Below are 27,361 nucleotides of genomic sequence, written 5' to 3' on the forward strand. Positions count from 1 at the left end.
CACTAACAACCTCGTAGTAGCTTTTGTGCACCCTCTTAAAAGTGAAAAGTAACATCTATTACATAATGTTTAAATAATACTGAATACATTGTATAGCTAATACCTTTATTAGTTATATATAGGTTGACAACACTACCAAATAAGAGATTAAATGATACCCAAGCTAATACCAATAATATTTTTCTAATACCTCCGGCCAAAACGACCCCTAATAGCATACTTGTGCTAAAGGACATATCTGGTCAATTTCAAATAGGTGAAGGACATACTTGGACTTTCTCCGTAATAAAATAAAATAAAATAAAGCATTAACATTATCAGAGCGGTCTTAAGATTTTGACATAACCAAAAGGTGAATTAAGGAAACAGTGGGCTGGTGGTCTCCTTATTTGCCCCTTCCTCCCATTACTCCAATTTTGCTGTCCTCAATGGCTTCTTCGCCCTCTGATTCGTAAGTTACTTTCACATCTTATTGGTTTTAAATGTAATTTGATAAATAGGGATCGTTTCTATAAACTTTGTTGAAATTGAGTGTTGTTGTTTGTTTGCTTCAGGCAAGTAATAAGGAGGAGAAAAGGACCCGCATTTGAGTATTTGCTTCCCCTTATTTATGCACCTGTCCTCCCCCTCAGTAAGTTATTTGATCTATCCAAATCATTCTTTTCTACATTATCTCTTATTTGTTTGTAATTTCTCTTTTTTTTTTATTGTATGTTTTCAGTTAGGATAGCGCTGAGGCACAAGCCAGTTGTTAGGGATCGTTTGTTCTATGGTGTCTTGGCTGGTGCTTTTGCCCATGGCACTTATTTAGTGTATCCTTTTTTATTTTAATTTATTGCTCATTCTCTCTCCTCCCCCAGGGCTTCTTTACTTTCATCAATCCTTTTCTGATCTTTTTTGTCATATTTTTTCTTGAGCCGGGGTATTTCGGGAATAGCCTCTCTACCTCCAAGGTAGGAGTAAGGTCAGCGTACACTCTATCCTCCCCAGACCCCACTTTGTGGGATTACACTGGTATGTTGTTGTTTTAATGCAAGCCTACAGTACAGAGAATGAGTTCGAAGACATTAGAATAGTCATACGAGGGGTTTTTAGATGCTTTATTCTTGGATATACATATGTGAAAGGTTCTATTTGGTATTATAGAGTTTTTCCTTCATCTAATCATTTTATGGTGTTTGGTCTGCTGGAAGGATTTTCTCACCACAAGTATTTGCTTCAAACTTGAAGGGGAGCCTTGGCGTAACTGGTAAAGTTGATGCCATGTGACCAGGAGGTCACGGGCTCGAGCCGTGGAAACAGCCTCTAAATGCAAGGTAAGGCTGCGTACAATAGACCCTTGTGGTCCGGTCCTTCCCCGGACCCCGCGCATAGCGGGAGCTTAGTGCACCGGGCTGCCCTTTAAGTATTTGCTTCAAACTTCTATTAGGATTATAGACTTTCCCATATTACTCTCTTTAATAAATTTGCTTGCATTAACATGTAAATATCAATACCACCAACCTAACCTAAAAGTAAATGGTTTAAAACCTATTATCCCATGAAATGTTTTTACACCATACTTGAAGCTATAATCCTAAATTCTCTTAGGGAAAATGTTAGTAAGAAAGAAAATATTTATTTTCGACAGAATTTCCTCCTGAATTGTGGATTATTATATGAGATCTTTTGCTAACTTAGTCCTTCCTAGGACTTTACATCAAAAGGTTCTTTAATTTTTCTAGAACTTGTAGTAAGTGGATAAAGCGCCCAGTAGTTTTAGACTATGTTACTCGGACTCTTCACTTTCGGTGCCGCACCTGTGTCGACACGACAGGGGTGTGGGTGTGGGATCCATACCCGATCTGGTCAACCGATTTTGGATACTTTGACCAAAATCGAAGGAGAAATTGGGGACAGATTCAATGATTTCTTTAATCAAAACAAAAGCTGAGGTGAAATTGAAGAAAATGGATACCTTGTATCCAGAAATTTCTATGTCACTCCTTTTCCTTTTATCTCCTTCCTGGATTCTCCCGTTGATCAATATTTTTTCCTCAATTTTTCCATATAATATCTCATAATTTAGGTTTTATAACTCTATTTTTAGATATTGAATTTGTTTTAGTCGAATCCCCGCACCCGTATCCATAACTGGATCCGTATCCCCGAATCTTAAAATTTAGATCATGAAGGATCCGACCTCTAGATTCTCACTCGTATCGGACACCCGCACCCGAGTCCGAGCAACTTAGGTTTTAGAAGGTCTATTTTTGGTTTCACTTTGATTTTAGTAGGTTGTTGGTTTTTTAAAAGATGTTGCAGCAAAAAGGTAGAAAATATTGAGTGAAAATGTCTCTCAATATTTTTATTAAGCATAGGAGGGCTTTAAATAGCCAACTTAACAACAGAAGATCTGCATAAAATCTGCAGAGTAATTTCAAAAGCCTAAAAATAGACAACCTAATCTTTGTTTAAAATTTAAATTCAAATAAAGTAGACTCATCCTACAACTAATCTGCTTATTATTCTAGTAAATCAGCAGTAACAGAAGGAATTTTCAACATAGGTCTAAATGGATCCTATTGAGACAAAAATTGATATCTATGTGGCAGTTTTGGAAAAAAACATGTTAGGATGTTGATAATATGCTTTGGGAAGAGGATAGTTGGATAGAGTAATGGCGGAAAATATGGGATGAGAGCAAGGACCTGTATTTCTGTTTTGGTAGTTATTATTACAATAAGAGGAGGTGACGGAGGATAAATAACTAAGAGCAGTGGCAGGCATGTATCACTATTTCCTGTCATAAAGTTGATTTTCAACTTCGGTTTTAAGATAGAGAGTGGCTGGGTTAAGTTATTGAAAAAGAACGTCCGGTAAAAATGAAAAAGCATGCTTGGCGCTTCCTTTTGTATTTCTGTTTACTGACATATTACGGAAATCCTTCTTGTTCTAAAAACCTGTTAATACATTGGTAGAGTTGTTGATAGTGAGTTCCTTCTTCAAACTCAACGACTGCCAGATTAATCCAACATTGCCTATTTGGTTGGTTTTGACCACCAATTGGAAGTGTTATCAGATGTTGTGTGAGAAACCATTCAAAGACTTTGTAGCTCGTTTGATTAAATTTAACAGGTAAAAAGGAGAGGTATAAGGAGGACATAATTTTGCATTATTTTAAGAATTCATAAGGAATTGCTTGCCTTATGCTAAAATAGCCTGAGATTGTGCATAAAAACTTCAACAGTTAGGTCTAGGGCATTATTTCCTTATTTTTGTTACAATTCGAATGCTGGAAACGATTGGTGTGTCTAGTATGACGAAATTCATTTTCCAGCAAATTGTTTTTTATGAGGAAGTCATTTTCTGATGTATGGTCGGGCGGAAGTCATATTTCGAGGAAAACATTTTCCATGGGGGTGGTGGGTGGCTCACCTATAGGCGAAAGTCATTTTCCTTACAACTATCTTAAGTTCATATACTTACACCAATTAACACTTAGACATTATAATTGATCTCTAAGGAAAGAAACAACAAGACTTTTTGAGAACAGAAAAGAGTTTCATCAATATTCTCTTTGAGCAGGATAAAAGAAAAAAATGCTCCCAGGCACATTTACCAAGGATTCTCTCTCCTACTTTTAGGATTGCAGAAGTTCACTTTTCTGGCAAGGAATACCGGAATTAGACCTTTTCTTTCAAGCCAACAATAGTCACCCACGGTGATTATTGCCAAAATCCCCTATTTTTTTAATCATCTTTTTCAGTTCTGATTTGAAAGTAGCATGGAGGAGAACAGAATTTATTTCAATGCTGGTTTCAAGTCATTTGACATCACTAGGTGTATATCATGCAATACCATCTGGTTCGACTGGGTGGAAAGAAGCAGGAACAGGTTGAGAAGGATAACTTTGAGCAAGAAGATCATGGAGTGGGTATGCTTCACCTTCAAGGAAGCTTCAAATGACCAAAAAAAGTTGGTGAGGAGATGGAGGACAAAAGGTCAGGTGGCTGACTTCTTTGGTACTAGGAAGTACAATGAACATGGCAGATACATGAGCATTTTGTCCCTCAAAGGTGAAGCAAGATCAATTATTATTGTACCTGAACTAGCCATCAATGCAGGCTGGAGAGATATAGCTTATAAGATTGAAAGATTCATTAATTTCTCTCCTCAACCAACAGTCAGGCATCCCCCCAAACTGACTAACAAAGATTTTCCGTACGCAAAGGTTGTTGAAGACAGTAAATGGCAACCCCAATCAACAACAAAGGATAGCATAGTTAATGAAGAGGGTATATTGGGAAGATGCATAACTGGTTTCTTTGGGGAAAAGGAACCGACCCCCCACCCTTTCAGATATTAGAAGGTGGGCATCTTCCACATGGAAGAAAGCTTTCGGGGTTAATATCTACCAGATGGCTGGACATTTGTTCCTTTTCGAGTTCCCAAATAGGAACATGGCCGAGTAGATTTTACAAGGGGAATGGGTTTGGAAAAATTTCAAGATCAAGCTAGAGTGGTGGAACCCTTTTGTTGGCTGTATACCAGTCCAGCAGAAGAAAATTTCGACTTGGATCAGAGCAGTAGGGCTGCCCCTCCATTTATGGTCACACGACACATTCAAAGAAATCGGCGACAAGTGTGGAGGGTGGAAGAAGACAGAAGAAGAAACTGAATTGAAAAACCACCTAAAATGGGCTTGAATTGAAGTCGTAGGCGAGGCTCGATGCATACCTAGTGAGGTTACCGTCTCTAGGGGGAGATACAATTTCATAATCCCGATCTGGGTTGAGAAATACAACATTTGAAAAGATTCTGGCCAAAGAACCGGCTAGGGTTCAGGAAGCTGCTGTAGAGATCATTGATCAAAGAAGAGTACAAGAGCAGGTTAATATCCAGAGGTCCAAAGCCTCGTACGAGGTTATTAACCAAGTCTGCTCTATGACAGCTGTTGACTGGAGAACCTGCAGTCACGTGGGTGTTGCAGAATTTTTAAACAATGCTGAAGAAGCACGTGAGAGGCAGGTGACCTATTCAGAAAACATTAATAAGCAGTTGGGTCAGTCCAGCAACTTCAGTGGGCCAGATTCGGCCCAAGTCATCTTTAATTACTTAAATTCCCAGCCTAATCTGAAAAATAACAAGAGGCATTATTTTTGAGGAATTAGCTGCACGTAGAACATCCTCTTCAGAAAACCCACAAGGCTTATTACTTACGGCTGAAACAGAGGAGTACATGCATACAAAGACTCCTAATTTTTTAGGAGTTTCGGAAAGAGAAAAGGAAGCAGACATACAATTGACAAGGGCAGAGGGGGAAAATATGGTGGAAGAGGAGGAGGGGGTTCTTGATTTCCACAAAGAACAGCAGTTGGAAAATCTCGATTCAAGCATTAATGGGGAGTTATGGGATATGGAAGAGGCCGTACCTATTCTAACAGAGCAGGAAATTCTTGCTATTGACAAGGAGAGAGTTACAACTGTTTGGGTTCGCCAACATATTATCAAGCTAGGTGGTCCGTATAAGAGTAGCTGCTTTGTTTTTAAGGGTCTTTGATAAATGAGGTTACAGGCAATCCAGTCTATCAGTGGGTACTTTTCTTTGATTTCTTCTGGTTCATACTCCTGAATTCCCCTTTTCTCTACTTCTTTTTCGTCCAGCTGCAGCAGCTGTCGATTGATAGGTGACCCTATCTCTATTCAGAAGGAGGAGTGGTCATCGAATAAGGTTTCCTTTCCTGTACTTTTTTGAATTTCCCTATTTGATCTAGTAAGGGGAAAAGGCAGACCGCTCATAGGAGTTAAAAGAATTTAATTGATTTTGATGTTAAATTCAAAAGTAATAGGAACAAGGGGAAAGGGAAAACATAGTCTAAGTAATGAAGCTCATCTTGTGTCATGGAATGTAAGGGGATAAAACGATGTGGGGAAAAGAAGGATGGTAAAGAGCCTTGTAGATCATTGGAGAGCAGACATTCTTTGTTTTTAGGAAACCAAGCTAGAGGGGAACATTCAAGATTTAGTGAAACAAATTTGTGTGTGTGTGTGGGGGGGGGGGGGGGGGGGAGATGGGTAAGATATGCTTGCCTAGAAGCAAGTGGTACTAGAGAGGGAATTATTATGCTATGGGATGGTAGAGTTTGGAAGGGGGAGGTTCTACAAACGGGTGTTTACACTTTAACTTGCAAGTTTGAGGCTATGCTTCAGAATTTTAATTGCCATATATCTGGGGTCTATGCTCCAAACTGTAAGGTGGAAAGAAGAGGTGTATGGGATGAATTGGGGGCTGTTAGAGGGCTTACGGAGGGGCCTTGGGCAGTTTGTGGTGATTTTAATGTTTGTAGGTTTCTTTCTGAAAAGAGGAATTGTCAGAGGAGATCTTCAGCCATGGTAGAATTTTCAGATCTCATAGAAGACTTGAAGCTTATTGATTTACACCTGGAAGGGGGTACTTACACCTGGTTCAGAGGTGATACTCACACCACAGCCTCTAGAATAGACAGGATCTTATTCTCATCTGATTGGAATGATCATTTCAGTAAGATGAAGCAAGCAACTCTTCAAAGGCTGACCTCTGACCATGTTCCTATTGCTCTATTTTGTGGAGCTTGGGAACACAAAAAATCATATTTCAAGTTTGAAAATTGGTGGCTAAATACTGAAGGTTTTGTTGATAGAATCAGTGCTTGGTGGAATTCTTTTGTGTTCTATGGGAGGCCGGATTACATTTTAGCGTGCAAACTGAAAGCTCTAAAAGGCAAGCTAAAAGAATGGAGCAGAAATGAACAAGGGAACCTGAACATTCAAAGGTCTAAATTGCTAAGTCAAATGGCAAGTTTGGACTCATTACTGGATAGCAGAGCATTGACAGAAGAGGAATCAATCAGGAAGGCAGCAATAGTTATGGAGTATGAGGAACTTCTCAAAAATGAGGAAATTGCATGGAGACAAAGATCCAGGACCCTATGGTTGAAAGAAGGGGACAACAATACAAAGTTCTTTCACAATTCAACCAATGCTCATAAGAGAAACAATTTTATTGACCATTTGGAAGTGCAAGGGGAAACCATTGTGGAGCCTGAAAGAGTTAAGGAGGAGATCATACTATATTACAAGAAGCTCTACACTGAGACAGAGAACTGGAGGCCTGCTGGGAATCTGATTAACTGTCCCTCAATAACAGAATCAGAAAAGAACAATTTACAAGCCAGATTTGAGGAACAAGAAGTGTGTAATTGCTTGAAAAAGTGTGCTGCTGATAAAGCTCATGGCCCTGATGGATACACTATGGGATTCTTTATCAAATGTTGGGAAATCCTGAAACAAGACATCAGGGAGGCTTTTCACAATTTCCATGACCAAGACATGTTTGAGAAAAGCTTCAATGCTACTTATATTGCATTAATTCCCAAGAAGACGGGGGCAAAGGAACTGAAAGATTTCAGACCTATAAGCTTGATAGGTAGTTTCTATAAGCTTTTGTCTGAGGTACTCACTGAGAGGTCAAAAGGGGTGGTGGATAAGCTTATAGATTCTCAACAGATGGCTTTCATAAGAGGAAGACAAATCATGGATGTTGTATTGATTGCTAATGAAGCAGTAGATTCAAGAATATCACAAAACAAGCCTGGCATTTTGTGTAAGTTGGATATTGAGAAAGCCTATGATCATGTTAACTGGGAGTTTCTACTTAGAATCCTTAGGCAAATGGGTTTTGGGGAGAAATGGATCAAATGGATCAGGTTCTGTATATCTACTGTGAAATTCTCTGTCCTAGTTATTGGAGCCCCTGAAGGCTTCTTTGATGCTCAAAGAGGAATTAGACAAGGGGATCCCCTATCCCCGTTTCTATTCATTCTAGCTATGGAGGGTTTAAACAACATGATCAAGACGACAAAAGTAAATGGATGGATCACAGGTTTTGAGGTTTCCACAAACAATGAGAGGAGTTTGGAGGTGACTCGTCTCCAATATGCGGATGACACTCTGATTTTTTGTGATGCAAGTGAGGAACAGCTAAAATATCTGAGAGTAATTCTGGTACTCTTTGAAGGCATCTCAGGGCTTCACATCAACTGGGGGAAAAGCCATATATATCAATTCAGTCCCTAATATAGAGCTTCTGGCCACAATCTTGGGAGGTGAAGTAGGTTCTTTACCCACTGTCTATCTTAGGATGCCACTGGTTGCTAAATCAAGGTCAAAGAACATTTGGGATGCAGTTCTGGAAAAGTGTGAGAAGAAGTTGTCTAGATGGAAAGCACAATATTTGTCTTTGGGAGGCAGGCTCTGATCAATGCAGTTCTTGATGCTCTTCCAACATATATGTTATCCTTATTTCCTATCCCCTCAAGTGTAGTCCAAAGACTGGACAAGCTCAGAAGGTACTTCTTCTGGCAAGGAAACAAGGAAAAGAAAAGTTATCATTTGGTTAAGTGGAAAGTTCCGTTCAGTAGTAAAAAACAAGGTAGTCTTGGTATCAAAAATTTGAAGAATCAAAGTAAGGCTTTAAAATTGAAGTGGCTGTGGAGGTATGCTCAAGACTCACAATCTTTATGGGGAAAAGTGATCAAATTGAAGTATGGGGAGCTCGATTTTCGGGCTACTAAGGAGGTAAATAAACCATATGGTGTAACTGTCTGGAGATCGATCAGAGCATGGTGGCCTTTTTTAAAGAGCCACTCTGTTATCAGGGTATATAATGGCAACAAAACAATTTTCTTGAAGGATAGGTGGTGGGGAAACAGAAGTTTGGAGGAGCTATTTCCTGATATGTTTGCTCTGGCACAACATCAGAACAAAACAGTGGCTGAAATGTGGTCACCTCAAGGCTGGGAGTTGATCTTAAGAAGAATGTTGAATGACTGGGAAATACCTAGACTAGTTGAGCTTTATAAACATTTGGAGTCTTTCCAAGGGCTGAAGGATGGGGTGGACTGTTTGTGGTGGACTGGGCATAACAAGGGGCACTACAAAGTGAGTTCAGGCTATAAGATCATGAACATGACTGAGCCACAAAACTCTAACTGGCCATGGAGACAAATCTGGAAAGTTAAGATACCTCTTAAGGTTGCATGCTTTACATGGTTGCTAGCCAAAGAAGCTGTTTTGACACATGAAAACCTGAGAAAGAGAAGGATTATTTAAGTTTCAAATAGTTGCTTATGTGGGGAAGTAACCGAGACAGTAGGGCATCTGTTTTTGCATTGCAGAATTACTGATCAGCTATGGAAGATTTTTATCAATCTCAGAGGCATATCTTGGACAATGCCTAGCAAGATTGTTGACACTCTTTCTAGCTGGGAGGAGGCTGGGATTGGGGCCAGGAATAGAAGCTACTGGAGGATCATTCCAGCTTGCATATGGTGGACAAGCTGGAAAGAAAGGAACTCCAGATGTTTTGAGGATAGAAGTAGCACTCTACAGAAGATCAAGCAAGACTGTAAGTTGCTATTTTATTTTTGGTGTACAAAGAATCCCTCTGTAGATGCAGAATCAATCTTAGAAGTTCTTGACTCATGTTAGGATTTTACTTTCTTAGCTTCTTAGTTTTCTTTTTTCTTTTGTAAAGGGGTTTTCAGTACTACCTAAGTACTGGTCTATAATACAAAGTTGTTACCTGTTCAAAAAAAAAAAATTATAATTGATCTCTATTACTCAAAAAAAAAATAATTCAAAATACTTTCCGATTTGCTATTATTTTTATTAATTTGTAATATATTTTTCGGTCACCAACGCACTAACCAAACACCAGAAAACATTTTCCAAGAGAACATTTCTGTGGATTTTTTTTTTCGGAAAATATTTTCTACAAAAAATGACGTCATTCCAAACACACTCAATACCTTTATTCTTTGTTTCAAAAATGGATAGGCATTTTATAGGTAATGGCTATGTTGCTCAGACTCTTTACTTTCGGTGCCGCACCCGTGTCAACACGACATGGGTATTGGTGTGGGATCCGTACCCGATCTGATCAACCAATTTTGGGTACTTTGACCAAAATCGAGGGAGATTCCGGACAAATTCAATGATTTATGTAATCAAAACAAAAGTTATGGTGAAATTGAAGAAAATGGAATAACTTGTATATAGAAATTTCTATGTCACTCCTTTTCCTTTTATCTCCTTCTAAGATTCTCCTCTTGATCAATATTTTCTCCTCAAGTTTTCCACAAAATATCTCATAATTTAGGTTTTATAACTCTAATTTTAGAATTTTGAATTATTTTTTGCTGAATCCCCACACCTGTATCCGCACTTGGATCCGTACCCACGAATCTTAAAATTTAGATCATGACGAATCGGACCTCTAGATCCGACACCCGCACCCGAGTCCGAGCTACATAGGGTAATGGTTAAGTCCATTGCTTACATCTCGTATATATGACATCAAAAGTAGGTGTGCTCGTCACTTCGTTATTCACGTTTAAGTTATAAATTCATAAAATGGCATTTCAAAAGTAAGAAGTAGAAAAAGAAATGTAGAACTTTTCAGACATATGTTACTCTGTGCTGGTCAGGTTCGTAACAGTAACCTGTTCCTAATCTGAATATTTTTGGGATCTTTTGTCATTTTGTCTGAAACCATCCAAGATTTCTTAAATTAACTAATTCAGTGTGTAGTAAGGCTTTTGCATATTCCAAGGATTTTTCTTACCTCAAAAAGTGACATAATTTCTTTCTTTGCCCCCTACCATTTTGCTTTTAAATCTTTTTCTTTTATAATGCTTTCTCCCTTTGTTACTCCCATCTTTGCATCTGATGAAGCACTAGAATTGCTGTTAAGAATGAAACAATGGTCGTTCTAATGTTTACAAATGTGATGATATGAGCAAAAGAAGACTAGTGCCTACTTTTTTTTTTAAAGGTAACAATCTTGTATATATAGCAAAAGGCAGCACTTGGGTAGTGCTGAAAAGGGTAATTACAAGCTCATATAAGAACCAAAAGGAAACTGTCCAGAACTATAAAGCTACAAGATTACAATTTGCCTATTAGATCTATCAAATCCCCTGCATCCCCCAAAAGATTGTGTTTACACCAAAAGTAGAAAAGACTAAGGCACCTCATCCTAATTTGAAGACTAGTGGTTACCTCTCAGTCTCTTGTCAGATTACTGCATGGTGCTTAAATTCCCGTCCAGCTTCACTCCAGTTTTCCTGGATAGCCTGCTAATCAATGTAATTAGATGTTGGATTGAATGATATCTAAATAAAAGATGGAATCGTTATTAAGATTGAATCTATTCCTTGTATTGAGTTTCTCCTCATGGTGACTGAATTTTTTCGGTGTATTCTGATCCAAGATAGTCAACTGATGAGAGCTTTCTGGTTTGATGATTGGGATGGTGAAACAAGATCCCGAAGATATCACACGCCCTGTCCTCTTCTCTTGTGTCATAGTGTAGTGAGGTTTTGCCTCACAGAGTGGGAATTTGGGGACAATGGATTTTAGTGAAAGAATCCGATTGTAGGTTCTTTTTAATTTAAATATATAGAAAGGTACAAATATCTTGGTCTTTTGATTAGAATACAAGATACTAGGTCTTATTGTGCAGCGCAGAAGCGGAAAAGGGGAAAACATTTTCTTTCTGTTTGTGTTCCTCTAATAGAATTATGGGTACTTGCTTCTTGCATATAGGAATTGAAGAAAAAAAGAATGAGATATTCCTCTGCAAAATAAAGAGAGGCTGTATACCTCATTCACAAATTATTTTTGATCCAGTAGAAAAGAAAATCTTATTTGGTACACCAAATCCATCTCATTTAGCCATACATCTGTGATCTGACTAAGATGTTTATTTTTAATTTCATATTGTCCATCAATTGCAAGGATGCCCAGCACAAAGAGTTCAAGACACCTAAAATTTTCTTTTGGCAAGTCTGAATACTGATACTAATACTATTACAGTGGCTATTTCAAAGCAATTTTCTTTGTTTAGTATATAAATATGATGGTTGAGCTGCTATTTAAATTTGTTTAGCCGTGATAGTTGAGGAGGGTTGCATGCATTTGCACATTTTAAAGCTCTAGTTAATCCAGTCTGAGAAGCAGAAAAAGTGAACAACGGTTGAGGATAATGATGTTCCCAGAATTCATTTCTCTTTTTTTAGCATAACAAAGTTGTATCAGAGGAAGTAGAACTTGTGGTCCTTGCTTTTATTGATACATATCTTAGAGATGTTGGTACATTATTTTCTTATATTAGACATTTGGCTATTCAAATCCTATAATTCTTGTAATAAGTTTTTCCCTGTACATATCATTACAAATTCTAGATCATGCAAAATATAATCAAATGCTTTCATACGGAGTTCAGACAGTTTTATGTTGCCAATTAAGTTTTAGTTGTAGTATGAAGATTACGTGCTCTAACTGTCAACCATCTCATTGCTTTCATAAGCTTCTTGAATTCCCGTGGTGAAAGCTGAAAGGTACTCATGTTCAGGACATCTTTTAAACTTTAAAAAGTAAGCACCAGGAGCTCCCAGTACTTTATAGCTTTGTCGTGGACCTTTGCGTTCTTTTATGAACTCCACTGGTCATCCATGGATGTTTAGACTCAGAGCTGTTGACGGTATGTAGCTGTTGCACTGAGAACTAAGCTGGAAAGACTCCGCTATAAAGATAGTATGGCGATCTTCTTGTTTCGCAAAGGTTCAAGAGATTTAATTTCGCCTGCAGATTGAGCTTTATGCATAAGTTTGCTATGTGAAACAATAGCTGATTGAGATTTATTCGGTTGTTATTAGGTATTCTTTTGTCAACTCTTACCGTGGATAATGAGAGCCCCAACTTTTATGCTTAGAATGTAGAGTTTTGAGAAAGCAGGTCCTTCATTTGATTATCATGTTTGTATGCTTCCTGACTGCAGCAACAATAACCAAATGGTTATTCTTTGTTTGTCTAACATTGTAGTCTCAAATAGATAGAACCTAAAGGTAATAGCAATAGTATGAAGAATTCTAACATTAAGGTATATGCATAGAAACATGTTATACATTTCTTAGTCACCCTTGTACCGGGTGGGAGCTAGTAAGAGGAAGGGCATTCAATTGAATCCCTTTTGTCGGAAAATTATATTGTGCACATAGGTTACTATAGTTTTACTTTTGGTTGCTAAATTGAGTTTTGTTAATATGAAAATAAAACATTGGTTGGAAGTACTTAGTCTTTTCTTGCTACCTACGCTAATTTGACACTTTATTGAGCTTATCAATGGGATTATAATGAGATACTTGTGTGTTGAACTGCATCTTGTGTTATACGGTCTGTTATTAGACAATGCAATAGTAGTATCAAGTGCTCAGCTCTCTCTCTTTCAATTTTGGGTGAAGTATGTTGCATAGACTTCTCTAGTACAATCCACTATATGCCATATATCTATCTTCTTTGTTCTGGGGCCATTGTTTGTTTTCCTTAATAGACAGTTCAGTACAGATCTATATGATGCTGAGAGCAAGTGATATGGCAAATCTTACCTGGAGATATCTTCTTGGTTGTCGTGTCCTTCTACATCAATCTTTCCTCTGCTGAAAGGAGATGCAATTTGATATTCTGATGACATTTCTTAGACTGCACTATATGTGCACGAGACCATGCTTGTATCCTCTGTTGAGGGATAGAATAAATTCACATTGAAACATTTGCTGTTTTGAATCATTACTTAGTTTGAGAATTTTTGCTGAAACATATGTAGCTGTCGTAACTAAGGAAACCCATAGTCTGGTATTGCTCAAGGTTTACATTTGTACACTCACATTTCTTTCATTTGCTTGATTTTGTTAGTTTGGGTACGATTCAAGAGGAGTGTTGAATCGGGTCGTAAGTACTTTTTGTCAACTCTTAAAATTTGCTTAACTCGAGTATAGAACTTGGTTTTTATGAGTATTCCGTTCAAATAACTAAACAATAGTATAGTGCAGAATAACAAGACCACTTGATTTAATGTGAAAAAGCACTTGGTTCAGAAAGTATAAAAATCACAACTTACCTAGTAAGATTTAACTTCAAATTAAACTAACAAAATGAGCCAAAAATTTTAGATTACAAATTCCAGCTAACCAGAGCATAAACACAAGCCTCACAGGGCATTATAATACATATAACATAACATAACAGGGTAACTGAAATATAAATGTGACTGACATGAATATATGAACGTGGGAAGCATGACATGGAACATGAATACGAGATTGATATGGATATATGAATAAGTGAATATTATCACATCAGAACTGGAAATATGGATATCATAACATGAAATCTAAATACTGGAAACATGGATATCACAACATGATATGTGTAAGTGAAAACATGAACGTGATGACATGGGACATGAATACATGAGGTAGTTACTTTACACATGTTCTGCTTGTTCATCAAATAAGTGCGGATATCTAGATTTCATGTCCTCTTCGGCTTCTCATGTAGCCTCTTCAACCTTTTGGTTCCTCTATAACACCTTTACTAAGAGCCCGTTTGGATTGGCTTATAAGTTAACTTATAAGTTATTTTCAGCTTTTTTGAGTGTTTGGCTGGCCAGCTTAAAGTCATTTTATGCTTAAAATAAGCTCAAAAAAATAATTGGACCCATTTGACTTAGTTTATCTAAAGCAGCTTATAAGCTGAAAACAGCTTATAAGCCAAAAAAAATAAGTTGGACTACCCCAACTTATTTTTTTCAGCTTATAAGCTGCAAACAGCTTTAAGCTGTAAGCCAATCCAAACGGGCTCTAAAGCAACTTCCTTAGTTCTTAACTTGCAAACTTGACGGTTTGGAATAGCCACTGAAATTTTCCCTATGTTTTCTATAGGACAACAAGAGACGGATCCCCCATGAACTTCTTAAACACTGGGTGCATAGCAACTAACTCCTGCAGTAACTCTAGCTCATAAGTCACTTGACCCATGCTTCGCAAGATCCTGTATGGTCAGATATATCTGAGACTAAGCTTCCCTTTCTTCCTAAATCGCATAACGCCTTTCGTAGGAGAAACTTTCAGAAACACCCAATCATTAGCATGAAACTCTAAGTCTCTGGGCCGTACGTCCGAATAATTTTTAAGAAATATATGGACATGATCAGGTTCAAAACCTAGCCTTAAGTCCCTTTAATTGATTAAGTGAGGTTACAAACCTTACTTAGTTAAGAAAAACCTAGCCATCTATTGGGCTGCAATGAATGGAAGGTAAGTCGTCCCTAGACCGGTTTAGTAAACTTACAAACCTTGCTAAATTGAGGGTAAATTGAAGCGAGCTTAACATCTTGCTGAAGTTTGTCTAGATTTGAGTTGTATTAACATGAAGCTGTAGTGTTGAACAATATGGAGCTATTTCTTAGGGGGGAAATTGTCAACATAGGAGCTATGCCTAAGGGAAAGATGTTGATCAACAGCTTACGAAGATAGATGGAGTTGATAGTTGATCATATATGCATAAAGCTTCTATGGGTTTGTCATCATAAAAAAGGAGGAAACTATTGAGATGATGTAATAATAGTTTGGAGCTTAAATGAAGTTTTAATTATTGACAAACTATGTACAAGAGACAATAAACTATGAGGAAGAATGAAAAAAGGTGGAGAAGAACCAGATCCTTAATAGATCTCCGAAAGGAACTAGTAAAACAATCATAACTGAAGAGGAACTAGTCTTTTAGAAGAACAACTGAAGACTATTTGAAGAAGCTGTTTCGTGCAGACTTGGAGAATTGGAAGTCTTTACTCATAGCTATTTGACCAGGAATTGGAGTTTTAACATATGGAAATATTAGCATAAGTTGAACACATGGATTAGCATGGAAATAGGAGAAGGTTTGCCGACTACGTGTGAAGAAGGAAAGAAAAAAATCCATGACAAACAAGGATTGGTTTCGCACAATTAATGGATCTAAGTCTTGGATGGATTTGGAGAATCGGAGGCAGCCATTTACTCCTATTATACAACATGTCAAAAAACTTTGGAGCTTAACCATAACCAAAGAGAAAGACATCTAGAGTGAGAGTAGAATCAACACCAAGAGTCTCGAAGAAGCCAACTCCGACAACAACAAAGAACATGTTCCTATCAAGATTTATCATTCAGTTCTTCAATAGTAATAGTTAGGTTTTGTGTTTCCTTAACAATATCTTATACATTCCTAGTTGATTGTAGTAGATGTTGTTTCGAGTCTGTAAAAGAATTTCATTGACTAGGTAGAGGCATTGAAGAAGAGAGAGAGCCAATAATTGAGAGAATTGTTGAGGAAAAGAGAAAGTTGGGGTAGAGCTTGTTTGGAACAGTTCCTTAGGTGTACAAGTCGTTGTAACCTTACAAGTTGCTCGTGTTTAGTGGAGAATTTGGAAAATTCCTATAGAGTTAGGTCATGAATTTTCCTCCCTTAAGCAAGGAGTTTTCCACGCTAAATTTCTTTCGTTGATTTACATATTCCACAACTTTACCTTTTTGTATAGCCGCTCAAAGAACCTGGTTCTTTGAGTGCATAGGTTGTAACTAAACTAACAAAGATGATGAACATTGCGTCTCTTATAATCACACATACACTGATAAGATCTGTTACATAAATAAACCTATCACATCTCTATGTGATTGGCTTGAGGTAATATGAAACATTATATTTCTGAAGTTTGGCCATGCCAAGGCTAGAAACTTCAGTAAAAGATGTTTGAAGTTAGGCCCTGCTAAGGCTACTACTTTGGTTAAAAATGTTAGAAGTTGACCTTGGAAAGTCATTATATGTTTGAAGTGCAGCTATTATGTGTTTGAAGTGTCACGCCCCGAACCTGGGCGGACTAGCACTTGGTGCCTGAACTTGACCGAGCGAACCACATACATGACATAATTCATGAAACATGACTGTGCGGAAATGTAAATCATAGAGGGTTTAAATGCTGAAAATTTGTGTAATTCTTATAACTTAATAACTAAAATAGTTTTCAAAATATAAACGTATAACCACAACGCCTAAAGACAACATCTGACCAACTAACATGACATGCTAGCCTATGAAGCCTTTGACATGAACATGAAATCTAACTATTTATCAAGACAATGCCCCACATACCTTAAACGTCTAACATGACTGAAATAAAAGACATAACACCCCGAATGATAATGGGGCTCACCAACAAGCTGATACGAAGTGAATCCTGGCGAGAATTCTTATCATCCTGAGTCTCTATACTTGCATCGTGAAATGCAGCGCCCCTGGCGAAAGGGACGTGAGTACCACAGAATAGAACTCGCATGTAAAACCAACAGAATGAATAAACATAATGAGATACATGAGGGAATGGGTAGCTCAAATCAATAACATAAGGACATGAAGTGATAAAGTAACTGAAATATTGACATAACTGGACATAAGTGTCACTAAACATAGTATTTCTTTAACATAGGGGGGGAGTCACCTCTATTCTGGAATAAACCATACTGGGGTTCGTAATTCATTTCAACATAAAGAATAGGTATCTCAAACTATGCACCACGGGTTGTGACATGGGGGGTAGCACCACCCACTATCAGGTTATATCGTATTGTACCATGGTTCATAATACAGTGGGTAGCATAATTAACTACCGGGCTATACATCATCATGCACCATGGTTCATAACATGGCGGGTAGCATCATCTACTATACCATGCTATATATCATCATATTTCATCATTATGAAGGTCATAACATAAGTGTGTAACATATAGATTCATCATATTTATATCCTTTTTGAAGAAGTATCATAAGTTGAGAAAACTTCATATTATTGACATTGAAACATAGGATTCGTAGAATAGACAATAATGAGAATCCAAGGATTTACATATGGAGTTCATGATGCTCGAAGATAAAAGTGGCTTATGTGCCCATACTTTCATATCATACTTCATCTTGTGTGAATCATAGCATAAGTTCGGATAACATAAGATCATTTAGAGATCAATATTGGGGAAAAATTGTAATACATCTTTCATGCTGGAAACTCAAGGAATCGAATTTATGAGCGTATATAGATACGTAGAGAATTCATGACATACGGGATGTAATAACATGAGTGAATACAATGTTTCATAGTTGAAGACATAAGAACAATAGAGACTTTTCATAGTTTAGGACATAATCCTTTTATTGAGGAGAAACGTGGAGACATCGATGAATGTGGCACAGGGAAGGACAATAATGTTCCCACACGTGGAGAGCTAGCCTTATATACCTTAATTTCGTTCTTTAAGCGTACTACAGCATTCAGTCACCCTTACGACTTTAATTTACAATAATACATGTCAAAGGGAATCAACATAAGTAAGAACATTCATGGTTTGGTCATCTAAGCATTTTATCGAACGCTGCATGAAGATCCACAACCTCCATTAATGGTTTTTCTTCATCCCACACACATCCTTTTGTCGACAATGATACAACAATCACCCATAGGTGTGTAAAACCTCCCCTCATCACCCATGAGGTCAACAAAAACTATCTACCAACCATTGCACAATTAAAACCATTCTTCCATTCTCTACAATATTGAAAACAAGGACCTGCGACTTCCAATCACCATCTCATAAGTCCCAACACTAAGATATTAATCACATTATCATCAATTAGTCATGCACGAGAGTTTGAGGGTGTAATCTTACCTCTAGAAAAAAACTCTTGCAAAATCCTTCAGTTGAGTTCTTGAGAAAATTCATTAAAAATCTATGAATTTCATGAGTAGGATGTCACGACCCAACTAGGGGCCACGACGAGTACCCGGAGCTGACTACCGAGCACCATTTATCATGCTAACTATCACACTCATCCTGGGCATATATCATTTTCAACACAAACTTATCATAGAACGATCTCCAAATATCTCCCGAAACATGTGTGCATACATAGGCCCATAAGGCTGCAAAAATGATGTACACAATATACACTAAAGGAGTCTCATAACAGGTACTACCCACTCATAAGTATCTACGAGCCTCTGACTGGAATACTGAAATCACAAGGACGGGACAGGACCCCGCCATGCCCTAATATATATACACAAAAGAATATACAAAGAAGTGGCAACTCCGGAGTATTGGAGTGCTCCTGTAGCCCTGCTGAGAAAGCTCCTAGGAATTCGGTCCGTCCCCCTGTCTACTTGTGGGCATGAACACAACGTCCATAAAAGAAAAGGACGCCAGTACGAATAATGTACTGAGTATGTAAGGCATACATGATAAAATAATAAGGAAGTATAGAAGGCATAAGAAGAAAAGATAACTGTAACTGCTTGCCTCTCGAGGCGGAATCATACATGCTCACTTTTATCTTTAAAACGTATCACACATACATACCTAAACTGTGTGAATCAATAACATCATTAGCCCGCGTCTGGGGTAATCATCTCACGCCGCCCACTAATGGTGCTGCCCGTGCCATATAAACACGGTGTAATAAGCCGCCCGCCTTAGCGGTGCTGCCCGGTCGTCTAGGCACGGTGTAATCATCATCATATACTTAGCATGAAGCATGCATAAGAGCTCAAGTAAAAGCTGTAACTATATCGGAGTGACGTAAGTTCGGGAACCTCCGATTATGTTATGGAATAATCCTCATCACTGTGTCTCACCTTGAAAGAATTAATATCATGAGGTGAGATAACAACAAGAAGTGACATCAATGAAGTCATAAAGGTAAGAAATATCAAGCTCGTCATAACATTATTATCATCATCATTTTCATGGAACATATCTCATCTCTATCTCATAAGAAACTTTTAATACTCTTTAGCTTTCATCTTTTGGGATGTAAGAAGGTCATAGAAATGCGGAAAAGAAATCATAGTGTAGAAGTCATGCCTTTGAAAGAAGGGGACCAGCCTTACATACCTTTACGTCTCCTTAACGACTAAGCGTCCTCCTTCCAAGCTTACAAATCTACATTCAAGAGAATTCGTACTACATTAGATCATTAGAAACATGCTCAAGGCTAAGCGAAGGCGACTAAGAGCTAACGAAAATTGGGCGGCATTTCCTTTGTTTCAACAACTTCCTCCATATAAATAAACAACTCCAAAACAGCAATAACAACACTCACAATATCATAATCAATAAACTTCATCAAGCTAGACGTTATTCAATCCTCACAATTCCCTATCAAAATCATTCATAACCATAACTATAACATAACACCACATTCATCCTCATATAATACTTCTTTAACATCATTTGTATCATTTATAACAAGATTATACTCATGGTATGTCAAGAACTATGATTCAAGTCAAGTTACTATTCAAGAATACCACTATTTCCATATTTGAACTTCATATTCCACTTCCTTCCTTAATCCAAGTCTTTCAACGATTTAGTACTCTCACTAACATGAAATGAACACAAAACTCACCTTTGATGATGTAGGAATGGGATTTGGATGAAAGTACTTCACTTGGAGAAAACCCTAACTTCAATTTCAAATGAATTTCTAGCTTCCCTTAACCCTAATGAGCATCCATACAATTGATTTCCCTTGATTATTGGTGTTTGATCTTTGATCTCTCTTGAATTTGTGTTAATAAGATGTGTGGAATATTCTAGAGTTCTTGAGAGGAGTGGAGAAGGTGGGAAAATGAAAAGTTAGAACTTGGAACTTATATTTATACTTGGAAATTAACTCAGCCCGATGGTCCTTCACTGTATAATATTATACGGTCCGTATAAGTGACCGTATAACTCCCAGTGATGGCCCTTCACTGTAACAGTTATACGGACCATTACACGGACTGTATAAATGGTCGTATAACTCACCTTCTCCCCGAAATTGTTCTCGTCGTTTCGTTTGATCTCCAATCCTTATGGAATCTTCTTAACACTTGTTTAACACTTCATTAACACTCTAAATATCCTTAAACAATCCCTAACTCGATAGTTTGCAAAATCTTTCCCAACACAACTTATACCTCACCTTCCTTTGATGAACTTTCTTCCCTTGCCTCAAATGTCTTTGGAACCTTAATTAGGATCATTAAGTATCCCTTCGTACTTGTAGGGACATCATGTACACCTTAACTTGCGTTAGTCTATTTACCGCACAACAACATGAAATTTTCTGAGGTGTAACATAGGAGGTATTAATTTGTGTTAAGATGAAGAAATCATCAGTATTCCATGGCCAAATCTTACCTTTGATGATAGAGGAACCTTAGAAGAAGCTGGGTTCTTGAGAGCTTCTCTCTCTAGAGCAAATTTTCGTGTTTGGGAGATGAGGTCCGACCTAGGGATTTTTAAAACATTTTCTCCCATGCGATATCGTGCAGCTGGCATTTTGGACACGCAACAATGTCAGTGACGCTGCCTTCTGCGGGCTATCGCGCGCCTGATACTCGATCGTGCAGACTGGGCAGTGTTCAGTAAAATGGGCATAACTCTTTGCATAAATATCTAATTGATCTGATATTTATATGCTTGGAAATGTATTTCAAAGGCCTACAACTTTCATCCTTTGAGTTTTCTTAGATTCCTTATAGATTTTGACGTATACTCGCTTGAAGTGAGGCTTTATGGAAACTCACTTGGAAACTTGGTTTGTAGCATAACTTCTAACTTTACTTTGTCCTAAGACTCTTATACTCCCCCCGTCCCAATTTATGTGACATCATTTGACTTGACACGGAGTTTAAGAAAGAAAGGAAAACTTTTGAAATGTGTGGTCCAAAACAAGCCTTATAAAGATGTATGGCTGTAAATCATCTCATAAAGTTAAATTGTTTCTAAATATAGAAAAGTGACATTCTTTTTGGGAAGATAAAAAAGGAAATGGTGCCACATAAATTGGGACAGAGGAAGTACCTCGTTTAGGTTACAAAACACTTCCTAAAATCCCCATCTTGGTACCATTATATTCCCATCTTACGGGTCAACCTTAGACTGAAGGTACGAGGTGTCATGAAGTTTGGTCTTGCCAAAGCCATAACTTCAGTAAAGAATGTCCAACGTTGGACTTGGTAAGACATGCCAAATTTTAGGCAAAAATGATCGATGGTTGGACTTGACAAGACCACACTTCATGCAAATAATGTCCAACGTTTGCCAAACTTCAGATATGAATTTTTCCAACTTCAGTCCAGTATGTTTGAAGTGATTCTAAAGTTGGTATATTTGAAAATAAAAATCAACTTCGACTACAACTTAAATGGTCGTCTGTAAACTGGGTATTTGTTTGCTTCACCCGTATCTACATCCACGTATTGTCAGCTTCAAACATTATGGTTTTCCAAATGAAATAGGTAAATAACCGCTTCTAACACATGCTACCAAATATTAGCCACTATTTTAAAATTTATTACTATCCCTTTTAATTTGTTTGTCTGATTTTCACTTGATACGGAGTTTAAGAAAGTAAAGAATTTTTTTTGAATCTAGTGGTCTTAAACTAAAGATACGTAGAATGGACCAATCTGTCCTTTAAGTTTGTGGTCTTAAACATGCCATGTGGAAAGTTGGAATTAAAAAGTTGTCAAAAAAGGAAGATGCATTCTTTTCTAAACGAATTAAAAAGAAAAGTTAGACAAACAAATTAAAATGGAGAGAGTAACATTTAGACACTCTCTTGATACGGAAAAAGTTTTGGATAAAAATATCCCCAATTAAAATACGGAACAACTCCATCAAGTGCTACTGGAATTCAAAGAACTAACAAGTGGAACAAGTTTAAAAAATTTTGAAGTTTCAAAATTAAGTGTCACACCCCGATCTTGCCAGGGTGTAATGGGCACCCGACCCCATGTTCGGAGCCGAGCGAACCCGCTGACTCTTATTACATGCATAATATATTTGGACTCTTAAATCGAATAAGAATGAAATACATAGTGAGCTTTCAGGATCTTTCTTTTCCCTCGTACTCAAATCAAATGGAATCTGTAATCACATGGACTTTATAACATAACATAAGATGACACATCGGCTGGTGGAGCCGTTTACAATACCAACACTCTATACCCACGACTCTGTCTGCAAAGTCTCTAACTTCGAACAAGACATCATAGCATAGTACTCTGACCCGGCAACACTCCAGAGCAAATGGAGCTTGCCAACTCCGCTGGAACATCTTCTATAATAGCTTCTACTCATCTGGGTGTACCTGCGCGGCATGAAACGCAGCCCCCGAAGAAAGGGGGTCAGTACGAGCAATGTACTGAGTATGTAAGGCATGAATAGTAACATAGTAAGGGATATAAATATGAATAATAACAGAATGGAAATATAGAGCATATCATGAGGTAGAAGAGTAACCTGTACATCTGAGTGCCTCTTAGGGCGGATGCCATGCATGCTTAGCTTTCCTTTGAAAACATTTCTTTTTCATATACATAGAAAATAGAACATGTCATAGCGCCGAACAACGTCGGCTCCCCCACATATATCCCGCGTCCGGGATGAAAGTTACGCCAACTGACCAGGTGGCAATGCGTCTATAGCGCAACATATCTCCTTTTTCCCCATATTCCCCATATACATATACATATACATATACATATATCATATAAGCAGCATGCAGGAGAGCCCAAAGAAAGTCATGTATCCATCGGAGTGACGTAAGGTCGGTAACCTCCGATTACATTATGGAATAATCATCATGACTTTGTCTCACCTTGAAGGAACAATTATTATAAGATGAGACTAGCAATGAACAACAACGTACATAAACCGACACCTGAAGGCTCAGAAACAAGTTTCGAGTCAATCTGACTTAGTATAAGAAAGTTATGAGCGTTTGAAGTACAGAACCTTTTACGAACGTTTCAGAAGCTATTTTTGGAAAAATCAAGCAGTAATCGTACCAAGTACCTTTAAGCATGAAATCATTCTTATCATAGTTATCATAGAAATATTCTCATCCTCGACATCATCAATATCGATGTAAAACATATCCATCGTTTTTGTCATAAAAGCTTACAATACCATAGACCTTTGTTTTGGAAAAATACGAACATTTTTGGAAAACATTGACGGGTTATCGGAAAAGAATCATGTCTTGAAATCATAAACATCTATCTTTTGAAAACAAGGAGAATATGGAAACATTTATGAAATCATAACATCGGGATCATGCCTTTGAAGGAAAGGGACGAGCCTTAACATACCTGTTCCACGTCCTATTCGCTATGCTTAATTGTCCAAGCTCGTTATCGCTAGTCTACATTCAAGAAGATTGACGCAATCATTAGATTCATCACCATATACTTGTCTTAATCCTTTAAATGAATTCATTTATAATCTGCCGAAATTTCGGCAGCATCTCCCCTGTAAATACACCATCCCCGAGAATCTGACTCGGCCAATTTTATCAACAACAATCCGAGAAATCAACTCGGCTAAATTATCATCAACAACAATACCAACAATCATACTTCCAACTTCAACAATTAATTCAAAATGCATTCTAATACTAGCAGTCTTTTCTATTCAAATCCAACCACATATGATCAAGCCAACACCAATGCTCACTCATTTAAGTACTAGTCCAAGACCATTCAAACAAGACTTAAAAACATTTCATACAATCCGCACAGTGTTCAAATTAGCCCAACTACTATACCATTCCACCCGAAATCTCACCACACCATCATAGACAACAACACATTACTTTCTTCCAAATTTATGAACTTCACTAGCATTCTTCACATTAACAACATCATTCTTACAAGTATAAGAAACCATATTAATGTCATACTAACTCTTTCAACAATTCTACAATGATCACAACTTCATTCTCATAATTACAAGAAACTATATCAAAATCACATTAGCTCCTTCAATAATCCACAAACAATTACCACTTCATTTCAAACCATTAAACCTTCATTTTACATCATAGAATCTACCACAACAATAATTAAATTACTAAGTAAAAATCAATTCACCACATCTCACCAATCCAACCCCTATTCGGCCACATCCCTATACACACCTATTTCATGAATTTCATCCATTTCTACATTCTACAACATTCACAACCATCTCCAACACATAGAAAAGGGGATTAAATCTTACCTTCATCCTTTAGCTTCTCCACTCGGCTAGGGCCTGTGAATTACACAAATAAAGACTTTGCTTGCTCCAACAACTCCTTCATGTTGATGAGGGCCTTCCATTTGGTTGAAATACTAGGAGAAAATAATTTTTCTTGATCAATTTCCATGGCTCAATTTTTTTGCCAACCTTGGCCGAACCTAGCTCCCCTTGTCTTCTCTTTCTTTCTTCAAATTTCTAGAATTATAAAAGATGACTATGTGTCTTGCTTGGTCATCTCTCTACATATATATATATATATATATATATATATATATATATATATATATATATAGTTCCTTCCAATACCATGTGAACACATGACCCTTTTCTTGAAGTTTCTTAAAAATTAAAATAAAAGATGACTAATTATGGTATTTTGTCATCTCTTTTCCACAATTATATGTATATGTATACATACATGCCACACGGCCAAGTGGCCTTCTTTAAGAATTTTTCTTGAACATTTTGTGAAATTCCCATTTTGCCCCTAGCCTTCCGCAATATTACTATGAGCCATTTTGTGAATTTCCTTTTTTACCCTTGACCTTTCTCACTATTTCCATACTAATAAACAACTTATATATTAAAAACAAATTTGGAACATGGTTATTCCCTTAACTTATCACGACTACCTTGAAATATCTGAACGTACAAAATACGGGATATAACATTAAGGATACATTTATGGGGTTCAAACCTTTATAAGTTCAAAAATCGAGGAATGATTCATGGGATTAAAAAATTTGCTGAAATTTCAAAAATCAAGTAAGGATTCCTAGGGTTCAAAAGTTTGCTGGAGTTTCAAAACCCAAGATGGATTCATGGGGTTCAAAAGTTTGCTGGGGTTTCAAAACCCAAAGATGGGATTCATGGGGTTGAAACCTTTATAAGTTCTTTTATATTTTGAATAAGGATGTTTCTGTTCGAATTTATTTTCGCATTAAAGTGGAGCTATTTCCCTATTACTTTTAAAATTATGGCTAAAAATTCACAAACACGCTCGAAAATGGCCATCTCACCTACTTCGTACTGGATCTCCAAAAGGCAGCCCGGTGTACTAAGCTCCCGCTATGCGCGGGGTCCGAGGAAGGGTTGGACCATAAGGGTCTATTGTACGCAGTCTTACCCTGCATTTCTGCAAGAGGCTGTTTCCAAGGCTCGAACCTGTGACCTCCAGGATCTCCAAACTACTACGAATTCAACTGCCCAAAAAATAAAAATTAGAAGGATTAACTACACTAAACACCCCTATAATATGACTCTTTTTCGGAATCATCCCATGTATTTTAAAATCAAACACTTATACCCCCTAACTATAGAAATCATACACTCACACCCCTATAAGGTGGGGGTGGGCGTTCGGTTCTTCAGTTCGGTTTTTTCAAACTTCGGTTCGCTTCTTTGGTTTTCGATTTTCTGAAAGTGGGTTAGTTCGGTTCTGTTCGGTTTTTCTAATTCAGTTTTTCTGGTATGGGCCTGATTAATTGGCTATTTTCTGCTTGTAAAATGGGCTACTTTTTTACTTAAAAATAGGCTACTATGTTTTATAATTCAAAAAAAGCTATAGTTATTAGGCAATCAAAAGATCCAAAATCAGTGCAATGGTCTTAAATAAGTTCTTAATAGGAAATTTTAGTGATTCAGAAGATTTCGTTCATGAAAAGGATCAGATTCCTATAATTCAGACACTCATCTGGTTCCGTGAAAAAATATGAGAAACTTGAAGTTCTTAGACTTAAGCAAATCTAACAACTATAAATGGTAAGGTACTAGATAGATGAGCTTATTGCTTAACGTCAAGCCGTGGTGCTTAGTCATTCAGCTTCATCACCCATTCTGATAATACACCAAGTATTGATAGGATAAATAAAAAATTTCGACTCCGAGAAGCGAATGGAAAATACAAAATCAGTAGTTTAGTCTATCACATAATTTTCATAACTTGAAAGTAAAATTCAAGTTTGAGACATTGAAGTAAGAAACTGAAGAAAATAAATATCAGTGACACAAGTTAAAAAAAGTTTAGATCCGTTTTCCATGTATGAAATAACAATGTTCTGAGAAATGTTTGACAAGCCTAATAGTTTCTATTAGCAGCAACCAGCAAACGAGCAGCCGCAAGAACACTAGAAAATGTCTGATAGTAAAAGTTCCTGAGTATATAACTTTTTTGTAGTTCGGTTAAACCGAAGTACCGGAACCCCATAACTGAACACCGAACTTTGAGGAAGAAAAAACTGCAACCGAACTGAAAAATCGAATTAATTCGGCTCCGTCAGGTTTTTAGGTTTTCGGTATTTATGCCCCGCCCTACTATAAGGTATATCCGT

General features: G+C 37.3%; 1 protein-coding gene across 1 annotated transcript; it reads left to right on the forward strand.

Annotated features, from left to right (window-relative positions):
* Nucleotides 1-294: 294 nt before the first annotated feature.
* LOC132640933 (uncharacterized) lies at nt 295-13,758 on the forward strand. The gene is made up of 4 exons (XM_060357740.1): nt 295-451; nt 555-631; nt 722-812; nt 13,424-13,758. Exons 1-4 carry the CDS (start codon nt 429-431, stop codon nt 13,452-13,454), a joined length of 222 nt encoding a protein of 73 aa, XP_060213723.1. The 5' UTR covers nt 295-428; the 3' UTR covers nt 13,455-13,758.
* The last annotated feature ends 13,603 nt before the right edge of the window (nt 13,759-27,361 follow it).

Source organism: Lycium barbarum, chromosome 5 (assembly GCF_019175385.1).
Source record: "Lycium barbarum isolate Lr01 chromosome 5, ASM1917538v2, whole genome shotgun sequence".
Lineage (NCBI taxonomy): Eukaryota > Viridiplantae > Streptophyta > Magnoliopsida > Solanales > Solanaceae > Lycium > Lycium barbarum.

What these genes read in the sequence shown, in the direction of transcription:
- LOC132640933 (XM_060357740.1), top strand. Translation starts at nt 429, where the DNA reads ATGGCTTCTTCGCCCTCTGATTC. An exon ending in TGCACCTGTCCTCCCCCTCA is followed by an intron (nt 632 to 721) that starts GTAAGTTATTTG and finishes GTATGTTTTCAG; the next exon opens with TTAGGATAGCGCTGAGGCAC. An exon ending in GCCCATGGCACTTATTTAGT is followed by an intron (nt 813 to 13,423) that starts GTATCCTTTTTT and finishes TAGACAGTTCAG; the next exon opens with TACAGATCTATATGATGCTG.